Source organism: Mustelus asterias, chromosome 7 (assembly GCF_964213995.1).
Source record: "Mustelus asterias chromosome 7, sMusAst1.hap1.1, whole genome shotgun sequence".
Lineage (NCBI taxonomy): Eukaryota > Metazoa > Chordata > Chondrichthyes > Carcharhiniformes > Triakidae > Mustelus > Mustelus asterias.
The window spans coordinates 18,553,256-18,573,893 of record NC_135807.1 but is presented as its reverse complement, the minus strand read 5'-3'; the positions used below and the strand labels follow the sequence as shown (position 1 = coordinate 18,573,893).

General features: G+C 45.1%; 1 protein-coding gene across 5 annotated transcripts in view; it reads left to right on the top strand.

Moving 5' to 3' along the window:
* Positions 1 to 20,638, top strand: part of LOC144495597 (receptor-type tyrosine-protein phosphatase mu-like) — an 896,407-nt gene that overhangs the window by 826,424 nt on the left and 49,345 nt on the right. For all 5 annotated transcript variants that reach the window (XM_078215746.1, XM_078215745.1, XM_078215744.1 and 2 more), the window contains one exon: positions 10,163 to 10,260. In XM_078215746.1, coding sequence (XP_078071872.1) covers positions 10,163 to 10,260 — 98 coding nt within the window. The remainder of the gene's footprint in view (positions 1 to 10,162; positions 10,261 to 20,638) is intronic.

The window sequence follows — 20,638 nt, the reverse complement described above, 5'->3', positions numbered from 1 at the left end:
AATGAGCAACCTGCTCCCAGGCCATCTGTGTAAGACACGAAAGACACATGAACCATCCAGGGATTTTCTGTTCAATTTGATTTGATTTATTATTATCACATTTATTTTGATACAGTGAAAAATATTGTTTCTTACGCACTATACAAACAAAACATACCCTTCATAGAGTACATAGGGGGAACGGAAAGGAGAGGGTGCAGAATATAGTGTTACAGTCATAGCTAGGATATAGAGCAAGATCAACTTAATATAAAGTAGGTCCATTCAGAAATCTGATGGCAGCAGGGAAGAAGCTGTTCTTGAGTCGATTGGTACATTATCTCAGACTTTTGTGTCTTTTTCCCGACAGAAGAAGGTGGAAGAGAGTATGTCTGGGGTGCGTGGGGTTCCTTGATTATGCTGACAGCTTTTCCAAGGCAGCAGGAAGTGTGGACAGTGTCAATGGATGGGAGGCTGGTTTGCATTCATAATCCTTTGTAGTTTCTTGCAGTTTTGGACAGAGCAGGAGCCGTACCAAGCTGTGATACACCCGGAAAGGATGCTTCCTATGGTGTAAAGATTGGAGAGAGTCGTAGCATTCATGGCGTCCAAAGATGTGCAGGTTAGGTTGATTGGCCAGGTTAAAAATTGCCCTTTAGAGTCCTGAGATGCGTAGGTTAGAGGGATTAGCGGGTAAATATGTGGGGGTAGGGCCTGGGTGGGATTGTGGTCAGTGCAGACTCGATGGGCCGAATGGCCTCCTTCTGCACTGTAGGGTTTCTATGTTTCTATGGCGAATCTCCTTAGCATGCTGAGAAAGCAGAGACTTTGATGGGCTTCTCCCAGTACAAGTGACCAAGAAGCTATCAGATTGTCATAAATTCCCAGCTGGTTGACTAAGATCCACCAAGGGAGGAATCTCTCAACCCACACCATTACCGCTGACGTAATCCTCGAAAGTGAGCCATTTAGTTGTATCAGACCTCGGCAATAAAAGGATTGGCAATAAATGCCGACCTTGCTGGCAATGCCCTAAGAATGAATGGAAAAAATACTGGGTATGTGTGAAGCAAGCCTCCCGAGAGGTGGCTCCAGCATTGGAAGATCATATTCTGAAGCTGAAAGAAATGTTTTTCTATTTAATTTCATTTTGTACAACAGACAGTGGGATTTGTCTGGCAGTATTCCCAGTTCCCAATCCCCTTCTGTTTTCTTTCTTCTCACATCTGAAAACACCATAATGTTCCGTGGATGCAGCTAATCAAAGGGTTCTCAGCAGAATGGAATATGTTCCAGTCAATCCACTTGCAGGAACATCAGGAACACTCTGTTCTGTTTGAGCATGAGTTTGTCAACCTCGAGGTCGTGCTTTAGCCGAGAGTATAAGTGTTACTGTTTAAACTGGATTATTTTGCAACATCGCACAATTGATTAAGCTCCCTTATTGTATTAATACTGAACCCTGATAAGTATTGAAACAGGGTTTGTGCCCAGTTTCTCGCCCCTCACAGTGATACTGGCACTGAATTGCCCCAGCGTAATCAGCCTCACACCTGGGGGAATTGGGGGTGGTGATCATTGGGGAGGGTGCGATCGAAAGGATGCAATCGGCGGTGGAGGGGGGAGCAATGTCCAGGGAGGCTGGGGGAGTGACAATCTCCCAATGCACTACTTACTCTTGTACGTAATGCGTTGGGAGATCAGGAACATGCGCAATAGCGCCCTCTAGCAGTCAGCAGCTGGCTTCCCAGTATGAATACACTCCATCCACTCCCTCTAGTGGCGAGAATCACACTTTGCCTCTTTTTTCTCTCTAAGTGTGATAAGATTTGATTTTGCTTTCACTACAAAAAAAGGGTCTGAAACTCTCCTGTTTTCACACTCGGTCAACACTTCAAATTATTTTCTAAGATCGCCTCCGCCATCTTTTTTCATGAGACGATAAACTGACAGTCCTCTTGGTGGATGTGGAAAATCCCAGGGCATTGTAGAAAGAAGAGCCCTGTTTCCTCGCTGATATTTATCCTTCAACCAGTATCACCAAAACCGATTATTTGGACATGGCCGTACCGTTCTTTGTAGAACCTCACAGTATGGAGTTTGGCTGCTGTTGTTAACACCACAGCAAGTAACTACACTTCTGAAGCCATAGTCACTGCATTGGCTGTAAAGCTCTTTGAGACATCCAATGGTTGAGAAAGGCACTACTTAAATTAAGTTTATTTATCAGTGTCACAAGTAGGCTTACATTAACACTGCAATGAAATTACTGTGAAATTCCCCGAGTCGCCACACTCCGCCGCCTGTTCAGGTAAACGGAGGGAGAATTTAGCATGGCCAGTGCACCTAACCAGCACGTTTTTTGGATTGTGGGAGGAAACTGGAGCATCCGGAGGAAACCCAGACAGACACAGGGAGAACGTGCAAACCCCGCACTGGCCCCAGCCGGGAATCGAACCCAGGTCCCTGGCGCTGTGAGGCAGCAGTGCTAACCACTGTGCCACCCTAAAATGCAAACCTGTCTCCTTTCATTTTGCACAGGAGCGCATATGGCAGCGCTGATGTAATTTACTGTAAGCTGTTATTATGAATCCCCGGGAAATGCATGAAATCAGGCATGTGTGACATTTAACAAGTACTATGCTGCAGCATAATTTGTTTCCTGAAAGTAATTTAGTCGTAATAGTTCTTAATTAGGGTAAAAGTACCAGCACATCATAATACAAATGCGGCCACTTCGCATGTGTGGCTCAACTATTGTGGTAACAGATCTCAAGATGAGAAATGAATACAAATGTTGCAGAGAGGATTTTTTTTTATTTTTAAAAGCCTTTGCAGTGCATGAAATAATTAATGATAAGAAGAGGAACATTCACCTGCTGAGTGCTGAGTGCAGGAGGTGTCCTCAGCGTCAGATATTATCCAGTGTGAAATTCAGGACTTCGTTCGTTTCCCCCCAGTATAATTATAGTGTTTATTTCTCTGTGATATACTCACACAGGCTGAGCTCTCGCCAAGTGGCATTTCGTGCACGAGTTAATCTTTCTCACATGGAGCGTGTGAATACAGCTTTTACAAAGCAGGAGGTCCCCACCTGTCCAAATTTTAACATTGCAGTTAGTAAACACAGAGTGGACACATGCTGCCATTCTTTTGTTTTTTAACCATTTACCTTCCACATATCGGGGGGTATGGGTGGCACAGTGGTTAGCACTGCTGCTTCACAGTGCCAGGCACCCGGTTCGATTCCCAGCTTTGGGTCACTGTCAGTATGGGAGTCTGCACGTTCTCTTTGTGTCTTCCTGAGTTTCCTCCGGGTGCTCCGGTTTCCGCCCACAGTCTGAAAGACGTGCTGGTTAGGGTGCATTGACCCGAACAGGTTCCAGAGTGTGACGACTTTCTTCATTGCAGTGTTAATATAAGCCTAACTTGTGACTAATAAACAAACTTTAAAGGGCAAACATTGAAAGGCTTCCTGCCGGCCGAATCTTCCAGTCCTGCTGATGGTGAGTCCCCTGCGGTGGAGGGTAGAAACAGTCGGAAACCCCGTTGGCAGTGGCGGGATCTTGGCAAGCTGCCCCTGCCACCGCAAAACATGCCGGGGGGGGGGGGTAGAAAATCCCGCCTGGAGTGTAAGTCAAGTATAGATGATTTGATTTGTTATTGTCAAATATATTGGGATACAGTGAAAAGTGTTGTTTCTTGTGCATTATACAGACAAAGCATACCGTTCATAGAGTACATAGGGGAGAAAGAAAGGAGAGGGTGTAGGATATAATGTTACAGTCATAGTGGCATAGTGGTTAGCACTGCTGCCTCACAACCCCCAGGGACCTGGGTTCGATTCCTGGCTTGGGTCACTGTCTGCATGGAGTTTGCACGTTCTCCTTGTGTCTGCGTGTGTTTCCTCCGAGTGCTTTGGTTTCCTCCCACAGTCTGAAAGACGCGCTGGTTAGGTGCATTGGCCATGCTAAATTCTCCCTCAGTGTACCCAAACAGGTGCCAGAGTGTGGCAAGTGGGGGAATTTCGCAGTAACTTCATTGCAGTATTACTGTAAGCCTACTTGTGACAAATAAATAAACTTTAACTTTTAGCTTGGGTGTAGAGAAAGATCAATTTAATATATGGAAGGTCCGTTCAAAAGTCTGATGGCTACAGGGAAGAGGCTGTTCTTGAGTTGGCTGGTACATGAACTCAGACTTTTGTATCTTTTTCCCGACACAAAAGCTTGCGTCCAAGGTGGGGCTCGAACCCACAATCATCTGACTCAAATAGCAGTGCTGCCCCATTATCACTATGCAACCTCTAAGACAATGATTTCATTGAAACTTAAACAACAACAAAGGAAATATCAAGCTCCTCTCAATTCAGCATCTGCCAAGCTGGTATCCATGCTGGTAACCGCTTCTAATGTCCAGTTCCAAGTCTAAGTTGGGGCATATTGGATCTTGCATATTGTGGATACGTGTTTAAGGAATGCAACATAATCAAGGCCAGGAAATGGCTGTCCCGGAATGGATCAAAGGAACTGGGATTTCATTAACGTCTATCTTAAATTCGAAGGACACGGAAAATGAATACTAATGAAGGAATGCAGAGAAAACCTGACAAAGAACCGGAATCACAGAACTTGCTGCAGATAACCCTCTGAAAGTAATTGCACAGGCAGCTTGGGTGGAACTGATTAACTTGTATTTTTTATGAAAAGCAACTTTAAAGGGAAAGCGCTTTCAAAGCCACTCATCTCCATCAATTCTGGGAAGAAAGTAAAGCATTAATATTTCAATAAGCAGCTTCCTCCAGTTGGAGGCGAGGCAACTAGGAGTCAGTTTGCAGTACATCAGTGTAAATCAGCTTGGGATCAAATGGTGACAATGCAAAGACAGACTGTTAATGAAAGCCCAGGAGAGATCTGAAAGCATTGTGGGGAGAAAGGAAGATGGCCCTTCCAGAATATCTCTTTTATGGCATTCAGCAAAGTTTGAATGTTTTCGTGGATTGTCACATGTTATAAATTACACGGTACTTCCAACGGCACTTTGGTAGCATTGAAGTTTGCTAAAGCCTTTTGTTGTGCTTTTTTTTTAAGTGAATTGAAATTCAGGCTGTGGGGCAGTGTGGAAGCTCCATAAGCACGTTGTGACCAGTGAGAAACTGGGGTTTTCCTTTCAGTCATTCATCGGTCCCTCACTGTTGAATAATACAGGGGAGGCGATGGCCCAGTGGTATTATCGCTAGACCAGGAACTCAGCTAATGTTCTGGGGACCTGGGTTCAAATCCCGCCACGGTAGATGGTGAAACTTGAATTCAATTTTTAAAATCTGGAATTAAGAATCTACTGATGACCATGAAACAATTATTGATTGTCGGAAAAGCCTATCTGTTTCACTGATGTCCCTTCGAGATGGAAATCTGCCGTCCTTACCTGACGTGGCCTACACAGCAAAGTGGTTGACTGTTAATTGCCCTCTGAAATGGCCCAGCAAACCACTTAGTTGAAGGGTGACTAGGGCTGGGCAATAAATGCTAAGCAGCCTGTGCTGCCAAGTCTGATGAATTAATTAAAACAATTGCACTGTCTGTGCAATGATACATTAGATCCTCTCTCCACAGGTGATGGGAATCATGCAGAGGTATGTTAGAGCAAACAAGATGTTGCAGAGGAATTGTTTTAGGTGGTGTCTCTATTGGAAACGGAGTTATAGCAATGTCGGGAATTCTCAGCAGAGATGGATAGCATTTCAAAAAAAGATTTTGTTTTGCACTCATCAGGACAATCACAAGAACACCAATCTCAGAGATACTGTATGAGAAGAGAATGCCAATTGGTTGGCAAGTGGACTCTGATTGGTAGAGACATTGCTATGATGAATGCACCAGTTGATGGTGGCTGACAGTTAACTGCCAAGCATTGTTTGAAAATTTAAACCAGACACTTGACTCTGATTAGTCACGGCATTGCCCCGAGGAATAAACCAGTGAATGGTTGTTACTTATTTTGTTTAGATGAAACAGGCACAATGTTTGTGCATGTTCTTTATGTCTGCAAACAGTAGGGTCGTGTGTATTAATGTATGTAGCTTCCAATATACACACACACACACACACCACACTACGAGCCCGACTGACTATGTTACATTGGTTGTCAACATAATTTTTAGCACATGGAGGATTATTTAGCAAATCTTATCCAATTGCAGAATCACATCAAATGTTGGGCACTGTTTTCTAATAGATGGAGACTCAAGTTAAAGATTTAAAGTGGAGTTGGGTGAATTATGTATTTCCCTTGTACAGTTTTTCTAACTAATAAAACAGTTTCTCCATGTGTCACTTTTGCTCCTTTTTTAAATTACTTTAAAGCAATGAATTGGATGAAGGGACAGGATATTAGTCAAATTTGCTGATGATACAAAGATAGCCGGAAAAGTAAGTTGTGAAGCAGACACAATGCAAAATGATATAGATAGGTTAAGTGAAACGATTAACAGATAGAGTGTAATGTGGAAAAATGTGAGGTTGCTCACCTTGGCAGGAAGAGTCAATAAGCGTAATATTATTGAAATGGAGAGAAACTACAAAATGCTGTGATATAGATGGGAATTATAGACCGGTGAGTCTCACTTCTGTTGTCGGCAAGATGTTGGAAAAAATTATAAGGGATAGGATTTATAGTTATTTGGAGAGTAATGAATTGATAGGTGATAGTCAGCATGGTTTTGTGGCAGGTAGGTCGTGCCTTACTAACCTTATTGAGTTTTTTGAGAAAGTGACCAAGGAGGTGGATGGGGGCAAGGCAGTGGACGTGGTATATATGGATTTTAGTAAGGCGTTTGATAAGGTTCACCATGGTAGGCTTCTGCAGAAAATGCAGATGTATGGGATTGGGGGTGATCTAGGAAATTGGATCAGGAATTGGCTAGCGGATAGGAAACAGAGGGTGGTGGTTGATAGTAAATATTCATCATGGAGTGCGGTTACAAGTGGTGTACCTCAGGGATCTGTTTTGGGGCCACTGCTGTTTGTAATATTTATTAATGATCTGGATGAGGGTATAGTTGGGTGGATTAGCAAATTTGCTGATGACACCAAAGTCGGTGGTGTGGTAGACAGTGAGGAAGGGTGTCGTAGTTTGCAGGAAGACTTAGACAGGTTGCAAAGTTGGGCCGAGAGGTGGCGGATGGAGTTTAATGCGGAGAAGTGTGAGGTAATTCACTTTGGTAGGAATAACAGATGTGTTGAGTATAGGGCTAACGGGAGGACTTTGAATAGTGTGGAGGAGCAGAGGGATCTAGGTGTATGTGTGCATAGATCCCTGAAAGTTGGGAATCAAGTAGATAAGGTTGTTAAGAAGGCATATGGTGTCTTGGCGTTTATTGGTAGGGGGATTGAATTTAGGAGTCGTAGCGTTATGTTGCAACTGTACACAACTCTGGTGCGGCCGCACTTGGAGTACTGTGTGCAGTTCTGGTCCCCACATTACAGGAAGGATGTGGAGGCTTTGGAGAGGGTGCAGAGGAGGTTTACCAGGATGTTGCCTGGTATGGAGGGGAGATCCTATGAGGAGAGGCTGAGGGATTTGGGATTGTTTTCGCTGGAAAGGCGGCGGCTAAGAGGGGATCTTATTGAAACATATAAGATGATTAGAGGTTTAGATAGGGTGGATAGTGATAGCCTTTTTCCTCTGATGGAGAAATCCAGCACGAGGGGGCATGGCTTTAAATTGAGGGGGGGTAGTTATAGAACCGATGTCAGGGGTAGGTTCTTTACCCAGAGGGTGGTGAGGGATTGGAATGCCCTGCCAGCATCAGTAGTAAATGCGCCTAGTTTGGGGGCGTTTAAGAGATCCGTAGATAGGTTCATGGACGAAAAGAAATTGGTTTAGGTTGGAGGGTCACAGTTTTTTTTTTTAACTGGTCGGTGCAACATCGTGGGCCGAAGGGCCTGTTCTGCGCTGTAATGTTCTATGTTCTATGTTCTATGTTCTAAATGTCCTCGTACAGAAACTTTTTCCCAGGGTGGAAGAGTCAATTACTATGGGGCATAAGTTTAAGATGCGAGGGGCAAGGTTTAAAGGAGATGTACGAGGCAGGTTTTTTACACAGAGGGTGGTGGGTGCCTGGAACTCACTGCCGGGGGAGGTAGTGGAAGCGGGGATGATAGTGACATTTAAGGGGCATCTTGACAAATATATGAATAGGATGGGAATGAAGGGATATGGTCCCCGGAAGGGTAGAGGGTTTTAGTTAAGTTGGTCGGTGCAGGCTTGGAGGGCCAAAGGGCCTGTTCCTGTTCTGTAATTTTCTTTGTTCTTTGAATTACAAAAATGCTAGTATGCAGGTATAGCAACTAATTAGGAAGGCAAATGGAATGATCTCTTTTGTTGTAAGGGCTTTGTATGAAAGTAGGAAATTCTTGCTCTAACTGGACAAGGTAGTGAGGAGACCCACACAGAGAAAGCTGTGTACAGTTTTGGTCTCCTTATTTAAAGAGGGATATACTTGCATTAATTGGAGTTTAGAAGAACGAGAAGTGATCTTATTGAAACATATAAGATTTTGAAGAGGGGGGAGCATGATACGGTAAATACTGAGAGGATGTTTACCCTTGTGTAGAACTAGGGGGCACAGTTTAAAAATAAAGAGACTCCCATTTCAGATGGAAGAGGAATTTCTTCTCTCAGAGGCTTGTTAGTCTTTGGCATTCTCTGCTCCAGAGAGTAATGGAGGCCGGGTCATTGACTGTAATCAGGGCAGAGTTAGATAGATTTTAGATAAGGGCTATGGGAGGCGGGCAGGATAATAGAGTTGAGGTCAAGATCAGATCAGCACTAATCCTATTGAATGGTGGAGCAGGCCCAAGGGGCCAATTGGCCTACTGCTTCTATTTCTTGTGTTCTAATCTTCTAATGTCAGCAGATGCTTCTGGTTAAGCTTTGATTGAATACAAAAAGTGATAGTATGGTGGGGCAAATGAACATGGATGTCCATTCAATCAGACAAGATGAGGCCGATAAAGCGATGACCACCCCCCCGCCCATCATACTGGGCTCTGAGCTCTCTCCATTGTGTTAGCCTGTGAAAAAGTATCCACTTTGGAAAGTAAGAATACCTCAACAATGACATGTGAATTGTGACCATTTGGCTAAAGTGCCAGGAACGAGGCCGAATGAACCTTCAAACCACAGCCCACCAACAGAATTGACACATTCGGGAGAGGGGGAAGAATAGGAACATCATCTTTCTGTTTGGGGGGCTTGACTTTTATTTTTCAATGTGATTTGGTGGTTTCGCTGGAGAAATTCTTACCCTTCGAAGTAAAAAGCAGTCAAGCAGATTCCTCCAATCCTGTGATATTTACTAGAACATAAAGGAAACCCTTGGTGTAAAATTAAACTAATTGGGCGGCACGGTGGCACAGCGGTTGGCACTGCTGCTTCGCAGCTCCGGGGTCCTGGGTTCGGTTCCCGGCTCGGGTCGCTGTCTGTGTGGGGTTTGCGCATTCTCCTCGTGTCTGCGTGGGTTTCCTCCGGGTGCTCCGGTTTCCTCCCACAGTCCAAAGATGTGCGGGTTAGGTTGATTGGCCAGGTTAAAAATTGCCCCTTAGAGTCCTGAGATGCGTAGGTTAGAGGGATTAGCAGGTAAATATGTGGGGGTGGGGCCTGGGTGGGATTGTGGTCGGTGCAGACTCGATGGGCCGAATGGCCTCCTTCTGCACTGTAGGGTTTCTATGATTCTATGATTCTAATGGGTGGGCTTTTCCATCTGCTCCTGCTAGCGGGATTGTCCGGTCATGCTAATGGCGAGTGCCCGCTGCAAAGGGTACGAACCACAGGAATCCCCCGTTGACAGAGGCAGGACCTGAAGCTCCCACCTCTCGGCAATGCTGGGCCACCTCCGCGGATGGGGGATGGGAAATGTACAGAAAACCCCGACCTGCCGTTAACTCTATTTTCATCAAAGTCCAAAATTTGAAAAATAAATATATTGCTTAAAACAATCCTGTCACCTTTCCTAATGAAAGCCTGATCCATTGAGAGCTTGGAACCTGACCAGGGTGTGGTGTTATTTTGGTCACCCTGAGAGTGAAATGGATGTTTCGAGTGTTTTGCTGCCTCAATAGATTGGATTTTCTTTGTTGTTGTCATGTGGTAAAGTCTGGATTCCTTTATCTACACGCAGGACCAATGCAAGAGACCGTCTACGATTTTTGGAGGATGATCTGGCAAGAAAACTCAGCCACCATCGTCATGGTGACAAATCTGGTGGAAGTTGGAAGGGTGAGTGTATCCCATGGAGAAACCAGTTTCTTCAAGAGGCTGGTGTCCCCTTCAGCCTTACAGGGATCTAACTGAGCCAGTATCGGGCAAAATATTTTATTGCTGTTCCAATCTTGTTCCCATCTCTCCTATATGGTGTGGCTGCAGGGATATTAGTCACCTCTCGAGATCTTCAAGGAACTATTCTTCTTTCTTGAGCCTAAACCATGAGTGTTTGACCACAGCATTGATAGCCCTCTAGTCCTGATCCACTTAGCTCTCAATATCCACATGTACAAGAGTCATTGGATAGGAAATTGGAGCAGCGTTCCTGGCTGGTTGCTTTCATCCTTCCTAACTGGGCACTCGAAAAAGGAAGTTTATATTTTTTTCATGATTGCCAAGTAGTGTTCAGTAAGAAGTCTCATAACACCAGGTTAAATTCCAACAGGTTTATCTGGAATCGTGAACTTTTGGAGTGCTGCTCCTTCATCAGGTGAGTCAAGGAGCAGCGCTCCAAAAGCTTGTGATTCCAGATAAACCTGTTGGACTTTAACCTGGTGTTGTGAACATTCTTACTGTGCCCATCCCAGTCCAACGCCGGCATCTCCACATCATGGCCAAGTAGTGTTGGTGGAGGGAAGGGGGACTTAGAACATACTCTTCATGGTCAATTCGTAACGTTCTGTTAAACAAGCTGCTAAACCTTAAAAACATTCACTCCTTCCACCACCGAAACACACTGTGTACCATCTACAAGCCATGATGTAGAGATGCCGGCGTTGGACTGGGATGGGCACAGTAAGAAGTCTCACAACACCAGGTTAAAGTCCAACAGGTTTATTTGGAATCACAAGCTTTTGGAGCACTGCCCTTTCATCAGGTGAATCTTTAACCTGGAGTTGTGAGACTTCTTACTGTGTCCATCTACAAGATGCACTGCATCAAGACTCCTTAACACAGCTCCTTCCAAACCCATGACCTCAGGTGCATGAAAGCACTACCATCTACAAGTTCCCATCCAAGTTACTCACCATCCTGGCTTGGAACTATATCACTATTCCTTCACTGTCGCTGGGTCAAAATCCTGGAGCTCCCTCCCTAACAGCACAGTATGTGTACCTACACCACATGGATCTCAGGGGTTCAAGAAGCAGCTCAACACTCCTTCCCCAAGGGCAATTAGGAATGGCCAATAAATGCTGCAATAGCCAACAATGCCTGCATTCCACAAATAGATCAGGAAGGTATGTCCATTGGCATCAAATAAATAAGCATATACATCCATTTAGTTATTTGATTACCTTAGTAACTCTGCTACTGAAGGTGGGTGGACATATTGTTTTCTGCCCTGTTTGTCAGTCTGGTTGTAAACAGTAAGGCCAGATTTTCTGGTCCCTGGATCATTGGAGACCAGACATATGACACCAGGTATATGCCGGGAGCCTTAGGAAGTCTTTGACTCTGAATTAGAGTCAGCGCTTTCAGACAGTTCCAACTTACTCAACAGTTACTGAGAAAATGTTAGACAGAAAGATCCAAGTCAAACTCCTGGGTAATGACAGAGTTACCTCCACCACCCACAGTCACTCACGCTAAAAGCCTGACTCCACTTGAACTCTGTGACTACCCCACCCTGACCCAACCCAATGCCCCCCAACACCTCTACTGCCTCTGCCTTCAAATAAGCCGTGAGAGGCTGTGAAATCTGCCCCATGGAGCACAAACCCCAGAGGTGAGTCTGGTATTTTGCACAGGCCTGTTTGGGAGATGTCAGTGAAAGGTGAAGGAGTCTGGGTTACACAGACCTTGGGGTGGGGGTTGAAGAGGGGGACCAGACTTTTTGGGGGGATGGGGCACCTCTGCTGGCACAGGGGTACTCCTAAAGGAAGTATGGCCCGTTCTTGACCAACAATAGCCCATCCAATGTGAGTTGCTGAGCTATTGGCCTTGCCTCTGTCTTTCCCTGTAGCACGTAAAATAGTGATGGAGTCATAGAATCATAGAGGTTTACAGCATGGAAACAGGCCCTTTGGCCCAACTTGTCCATGTTGCCCTTTTTTTTAAACCCCTAGGCTAATCCCACTTGCTCACATTTGGCCCATATCCCTCTATACCCACCTCACCCATGAAACGGTCTAAATGCTTTTTAAAAGACAAAATTGGACCCACCTCTACTACTACCCCTGGCAGCTTGTTCCAGACACTCACCACCCTGTGTGAAAAATTGCCCTCTGGACACTTTGGTATCTCTCCCCTCTCACCTTAAACCTATGCCCTCTAGTTTTAGATTCCCCTACCTTTAGGAAAAGATATTGACTATCTAACTGATCTGTGCCCCTCATTATTTTGTAGACCTCTATAAAATCACCATTCAGCCTTCTACGCTCCAGAGAAAAAAGTCCCAGTCTATCCAGCCTCTTCTTATAAAGCAAACCATCAAGTCCCGGTAGCATCCCAGTAAATCTTTTTTGCACTCTTTGTGGTTTAATAATATCCTTTCTATAATAGGGTGACCAGAACTGTACACAGTATTCCAAGTGTGGCCTTGCCAATGTCTTGTACAACTTCAACAAGACATCCCAACTCCTGTATTCAATGGAGGTGGAATAAGGCCCATTAACTGGCCATTTTGCAACTAAGGTCTAAGGGACCACATCCTCCTTGCCCACCATAATATGGGAGACAGGTCAAAGGTGGGGAGGAAGGTGGTGGGAAGGTCACCCTCTTTTTTGCAAATGTCCCCACCTTCAAAAACATAAAATGGCTCGAGAAAAAACTGACTAGTTTATGACAAAGATATGAATCTGGATCCTGGAATTTTTCAAAGGATCCGTTACCATTGGGAGAGAAGACAAACGGACCTTTTTTTAGAATGTTGAGGTTTCTTTTATTCAGAATGTTGTTGCTTATTTTAGAATGTTGGGAATTGTTCCAGCTGCTGTGGTGATATTGGTCAAAACGTGCGCCGAGTTTTCAGAGCAGGTTGTTGGACGTGGTTTGACCTGAAGTTTCAGTAAATATTTTTTTCAGGCTTTGTAGCTACAGAATGTCAGCCTTTTAGGGAAAAAGCTCCGGGAAGAGTTGGGTAATTGTAATAAAGCTGAGCTAACCCAGTAAAAACAAGTTAACTCTTGCCTTTTTCTTTTAGTTCGTATTTGCAAGAAACGCTTTAGGGAATTAAGAAAAAAAGCTTTTTAACACACAACCCGAGCTGGCTCATCAATCAAATCGCAACACCCACCTCGAAAACTAAATGGCGGTGGCCAGGGCAGTCCAAAAACAAGCAAAACCATTCCCATTAAGAGCATCCAGATTGTACCTGAGTTACCTTCCCTCGCCTCAGCTCCATCTGCATTCCCAAAGCAATGTTTAAACGTTGTTAATGAAGCGATGCTCTGGCGTGAGATTCCGCAAGGTGGGCGGGCACCTGCTGCCAACGATTCAGGACATTTCGGAGCCTGAGGCTGGGAGCCGGCTCAGCTGTTGCTGCCTGTCACTTTCAAAACGTGGCTCATGGATGTGGACGTGGTTTGTCTGTCCGCTACCAGCAAAAGGATTGCAGTCTGAGAGATTTCTCATCAGCGACTGCCTTGCCCCCCCCCCCCCCCCCCACCCCACCCCCCCCCCCCCCCCCCCCTCCTCCTGCGAGTCAATTCACGCGAAAGCTGTGTTTCGGCTCTTTTCATCTAATGAACCCACACGAGATGCCACAAACCATTTATCTAACGGCGTATCACACAGCCACTCACATCTGCCCCACTTTGCGCTGGGACCGAAACCTCTGATGTGCTATTAACAAAGACCCATCTGCTGCCTCTGCCAACACTCCTATTACTGTAAACTGCGAAACCTCGAGTGGCAATTTTGCCTAATGATTTTTCAATATGTTAAGCAGTAAAATATATTTAGTTTAATTGTCAGCTCATCAGTAGGCTGCTGTTTGTTCAGATATGTGAAATGGCATATTTCAGGTCCCCTGCAAAAGCTGCTACATTACGACCCAGTACGTTTGTGACCTAGCCACATGGTGGCATTGTGGTTAGCACTGTCACCTCACAGCGCCAGGGACCCGGGTTCAATTCCCGGCTTGGGTCACTGTCTGTGCAGAGTCTGCACGTCCTCCCCGTGCCTATGCGGGTTTCCCCTGGGTGCTCCGGTTTCCTCCGAAAGACGTGCTGGTTAGGTGAATTTTCCATGCTAAATTCTCCCTCAGTGCACCCGAACAGGGGCCGGAGTGTGGCGACTGAGGGATTTTCACAGTAACTTCATTGCAATGTTAGCATAAGCCTGCTTGTGGCGCTAATAAATAAACTTTAAACTTGGGGCGGCACGGTGGTTAGCTCTGCTGCCTCACATCGCTCGGGACCGGGGTTCGATTCCCGTGCTTGGGTCACTGTCTGTGTGGAGTTTTCACATTCTCCCCGTGTCTGCGTGGGTTTCCTCCGGGTGCTCCAGTTTCCTCCCACATTCTGAAAGACGTGCTGGTTAGGGTGCATTGACCCGAACAGGCGCCTAGGGGATTTTCACAGTTACTTCATTGCAGTGTTAATGTATGCCTGCTTGTAACACTAATAAATAAACTTTATCGAACCCTCACTTTATACACCAGGCCCATTGTAACCTGGGGTACCAGCTACCCAACAAAGCCTGATGGGAATTCATTTTTTGAGCTTGTACAATTACTCCGGTTTATTTCCGCACTGTATTTATGTGTGATGATACTGATGTGACCATATCTCCAGTTTCCGTAGTTTTATTCCTTATCCAGTGTCGATATCGGATGCTTCGTGGAAGTTATTTTGGAATTGGATGTGCTACTTTTTTTACTTCATTCATGAGGTGTGGGCATCGCTGGCTGGAGCAGCTTATATTGTCCACCCCCGAGGTCATTTAAGAGTCAACCACATTGCTGTGGGTCTGGAGTCACACGTGTTCATCCAGCAGTAAGGATGCTTCAGTTGCAAGCAATATAAGAACTAACCTCACAAAGTAAATCAAAGAGAAAGGTTTGGTAAAGAAACATCATTACACCAACACTTGGGCCACACCCTGGGCCACAAAAGCTTCCTACAATTCCCATCTGCTTTCTATTCATACCTGGTCAGCTGACCACTATATCATTTTGCAATTGATTACATTGTCACAACAAGTTACCATTGGTTACATTGTAACAGATTCCAATGTTATCATTGGTTACGTTATAACAACATGTAGACCAGACCAAGTAAGGGTGACAGATTTCCTTCCCTAAAGGACATTAGTGAACCAGAAGGATTTTTACAACAATCGACGATTTCACGGTCATCATTAGACTTTTAATTCCAGATTTTTAAAAATTGAATTCAAATTTCACCATCTGCCACGGTGGGATTCAAACTCGGGTCCTCAGAGTATTATCCTGGTCTCTGGATTACCAGTCCAGTGACAATACCACTGCACCACTGCCTCCCCTGGACCACTAATCCCACAAAGGCAGCGTGGGGTCAATTTTCAAGAAACACCCAAAATAGGGCAGAAATCTGCTGGAGTGTTGACCTGCCCACCTCTCGATGCCAGTGTGAAGCCTGGGCCATGTAAGATCAGTGCCCAGGAGGTGCCAGCTCTGAGTGGCAGAAGGATGGAAAGATTGAGGAAGATATGAAATTTCCTGGATCCAATGTCTGACCAAAGAATGAGTTTGAGTTCAAGTGAGAGGAGGATAGGTAACCCCCCAGGGCCCCTTCTCTCCATTACTGACTGCCTTTAAACTCCTTTCACTTGTTCCTTCCAGCAAAGTGATGTGTGAGGATCTGAAAGATTCCTTAATGACCATTCCTTTAGCGGTTTCCTTGATGTGAGTGATTATAACACAGAGGGTCAAAGGAGATGAGAAATGACTATACACCATAGTCACTCCCTTGACTCCATTCCTAATAAGATGATTATTCACTTCCTTTCATGGCCCCCACAGCATTGTAAGTGATCCCTTGTTCTTAAGCATTCCCAATCTCCTTTCAAAATAGCCATCACCACTCCTGTTCCTAAAGAAAAACACACCCTGGACCCACACTATAATACTATATCATCTCCAAGGTCTTTCCCCTCCATAATCCTTCATTTGCTGTTTCAGACCTGTGCTTTTCTCTACTGCACCTTGAGTCAAGATTCCAGTTCCCCTAATTTACAATACTGGCCTGAAGCAAAATGGTGAATGACATTTCCTGTTTGTGACCATGGTGGAGTTTTTTTATTCATTCGTGGGACATGGGCATCGCTGGCTGGCCAGCATTTATTGCCCATCTCTAGTGGCCTGAGGGCAGTTGAGAGTCAAGGCCTGATTAGGGACAGTCAGCATGGCTTTGTGAAAATCATGTCTCACAAATTTGATTTAGTTTTTTGAAGGGGTATCCAAGAAGGTAGATGAGGGCAGTGCAGTTGATGTTGTCTCCGTGGACTTTAGCAAGGCCTTTGACAAGGTACTGCATGGTAGGTTGTTGCATAAGGTTAAATCTCAGAGGATCCAGGGTGAGGTATCTAAATGGATACAAAATTGGCTTCTTGACAGAAGCCAGAGAGTGTTTGTGGAGGGTAGTTTTTCAAACTAGAGGCCTGTGACCAGTGGTGTGCCTCAGGGATCAGTGCTGGGTCCACTGTTATTTGTCATTTATATTAATGATTTGGATGAGAATATAGGAGGCATGGTTAGTAAGTTTGCAGATGACACTAAGATTGGTGGCATAGTGGACAGTGAAGAAAGTTATCTCCAATTGCAACAGGATCTTGATCAATTGGGCCAGTGGGCTGACGAATGGCAGATGGAGTTTAATTTAGATAAATGCGAGGTGATGCATTTTGGTAGATTGAACCAGGGCAGGACTTACTCAGTTAATGGTAGGGCATTGGGGAGAGTTACAGAACAAAGAGATCTAGGGGTACAGGTTCATAGCTCCTTGAAAGTGGACAGAGTGGTGAAGAAGGCATTCAGCATGCTTGGTTTCATTGGTCAGAACATTGAATACAGGAGTTGGGACGTCGTGTTGAAGTTGTACAAGACATTGGTAAGGCCACACTTGGAATACTGTGCACAGTTCTGGTGACCCTATTATAGAAAGGATATTATTAAACTAGAAAGAGTGCAGAAAAGATTTACTAGGATGCTACCGGGACTTGATGGTTTGCTTTATAAGGAGAGGCCAGATAGACTGGGAATTTTTTCTCTGGAGCGTAGAAGGCTGAAGGGTGATTTTATAGAGGTCTATAAAATATTGAGGGGCACAAATCAGCTAGATAGTCAATATCTTTTCCCAAAGGTAGGGGAGTCTAAAACTCGAGGGCATAGGTTTAAGGTGAGAGGGGAGAGATACAAAAGTGTCCAGAGGAGCAATTTTTTCACACAGAGTGTAGTGAATGCCTGGATCAAGGTGCCAGAGGTAGTAGTAGAGGTGGGTACTTTTAAAAAGCATTTAGACAGTTACATGGGTAAGATGGGTACAGAGGGATATGGGCAACTGCGGGCAATTGGGATTAGCTGAGGGATTTAAAAAAAAAGGGTGGCATTGAACAGTTGGGCCGAAGGGCCTGTTTCCATGCTGTAAACCTCTATGACTCTATGTCTCTGAGAGTCAACCACATTGCTATGGCTCTGGAGTCACATGTAGGCCAGACCAGGTAAGGACAGCAGATTTCCTTCCCTAAAGGACATTAGTGAAGCAGATGGGTTTTTCCAATAATCGACAATGGTTTCACGGTCATTGGTAGACTCTTTAATTCCAGATTTTTTTACTGAATTCAAATTCCACCAGCTGCTGTGGCAGAATTTGAACCCAGGTCCCCAGAGCATTAGCTGAGTTTCTGGATTAATAGTCTAGCGATAATACCACTAGGCCATCACCTCCCCTGGATATAAATAGATCTTTCTCATCATCTTTGACCTCTCTCTGATATAATGAATCACATCATCCTCCTCTGGCACTGCTCACGTCTTTCAGTTCAATTGGATAACTCTTACTTGGTTCCATTTTTACCGACCAAATAATTGCCTGAGCATCTTTTGGACTGACTTCCCTTCCCTCATTGTTAAACCGGGAGTTTTCCATGGATCCATCCGTGGTTGCTCCTCCTCTTCTTCATCGACATGTTGTCCACTGTCAATACTGTTCGTGGACACAGGGGGTCATTTTAACCCAGTCCTCCTGGTAGGAAACTGCCTGGGTCGGATTCGCTGTTTTTCTTCAGGCTCGTGTGGAATAACTTAGCTTAAAATTACCCACACGGAGTTAGTTCCTCAGGTATGCTGACAACTCTCACCTCTCTCCCTCTCTCTGTAACCCCTCTGAGAACCTTCACCAGACCATCAGACTGTTTATCCAGCTTTCAGTCTTGGATAAACTATATTTCCTTCTAGCTAAACTTGGCTAATACCAAAACAATCAGCATCGATCCCTGCCCCTAATACCCTCCCTAAACACTATCTCAAACTGTTTGCAGCCTCAATGCCTCATTCAACTCTAAGTGAGCCTCCAACCACAGAATCTACTTCCCCCTCAGTAATATCTCTGGTACCTTAGCCCATCCTCTGGTGAGATCTTCATTAAAGCTAGATTGTCACTTCCAGAGTCGATCATCTATATTTCACAATCTTCTGTTCAAAACTCTGCCATTCACATCCTATGTTTCACTCCATCCTGTTCTCTCATCACTGATGTAGTGGCTCTTGGCTCAGATGTAATATTTCAATACCTATTTTTAAATCCCTCCAGCATCTTCCCTTTCCTTACCATTATAACAGTTCTGGAGTCCAGCAACCCTCTCCAAACTCCATTCCTTGAACTCTGGAGGGCACCCAGTGCCACAGGCTGGAATCTGGGGCCGAATCCTCTCAACTTAGATGATCTTTAGACCTTGGGACCAGATGTGGATCTTGTCCAATTAGCGAAGGTGGGCGGGGTCTGCGAGTAGGCGGGCCAATAGGAGCACCTAGCGCTGTGGGGTGCCTGGCGTCCTCACCAGGAGAGGGGGGTGATGCTGATGTAGGAAGATGAACAAGAGGACGTGCCAAGATGAAGATCTCTTGAATTGCTAAAACTAAGCATGGCCACAGCTGTCAAGCTAGCTGTTGTGAAGGGGCAACACTGGGCCTTATTTCCGGCTCTCTGATCCCCACAGCGCCAGAGGTAGGGATTTAAAGGAGGCCTCGCTGGCCTTCGGATCTACTGCCTGGAGGCTGCGTCAGGCACCTGCCAGGCTTCACTCGCAGTGGGAGACGGTCACCAATTTTCCCACGATTGGACACTTAATTGATTTTAATTGGGTACTTGCCACTGCCAGTCATATCCCACCTCTGTTTGATTTGATTTATTATTGTCACATGTATTGGGATACAGTGAAAAGTATTGTTTCTTGTGTGCTATACAGACAAAACATACCGTTCAGAGTACATAGTGGAGAAAGAAAGGAGAGGGTGCTGAATATAGTGTTATAGTCATAGCAAGGATATAGACAAAGATCAACTTAATATAAGGTAAGTCCATTCAAAAGTCTGATGGCAGCAGGGAAGAAGCTGCTCTTGAGTCGGTTGGTACGTGACCTCAGACTTTTGTATCTTTTTCCCGATGGAAGAAGGTGGGAGAGAGAATGTCCGGGGTGCGTGGGGTCCTTGATTATGCTGGCTGCTTTTCCGAGGCAGCCGGAAGTGTAGACGGAGTCTCTGGAAAGGATGCTTTCAGTGGTGCATCTGTAAAAAGTGGTGAGAGTCCAGATAGCTCAGAGAATGCCTTCTCACCCCTGAAACCACCTCCGTACGACTGATAAGATTCTGCCCTCTGTGTCAAACTGCAAGCAGGTAGCAAAGCCTTGCTTTTAGCACCAAATTTCCAATCAGAAAATCAAGACAGGCCCACAAAGCAAATGTGCCATCTGTAATTTGGGAAGTGTCGCTCTGCTACCGACACAATGGGTTGGATTTTGCGAGCGAGATCAGAAATTCCTGCCTGAGGTCAACGGACATTTCCGTTGTCCTCCCCTGGCCGCTCCGATTCCATGGTGGGTGGGACGGTAGAATTCCAGCGAATAAGAGTCCAGTCCGCGGGGGTGGTGGGAGACCCTGTTGTTCCACCAACCCGGCCTATCTGATAGTTCCTTGTTATCACGATGACATTGAAAAGTATTTGAAAGCTGAATTTTCTTTGTTTTTTAAAGGAAGCCCATCGGTCGATGGGGATTAATCTTGTACAGCGGAGTCAAATTCCATACGTCCCACCAGATTTCAAGCTGCAGGGAACTCATCAGTATTTTTCTTTCAATAGATTGATAAGAGCTGGGAGGGAAAATCCAAAATGAGTAATTATCTGGGTGTTGTGATGAACGCAGCGCTGAAGGCTCACACATTAGTTTATAGTGTATACTTCATGGTGGTGTT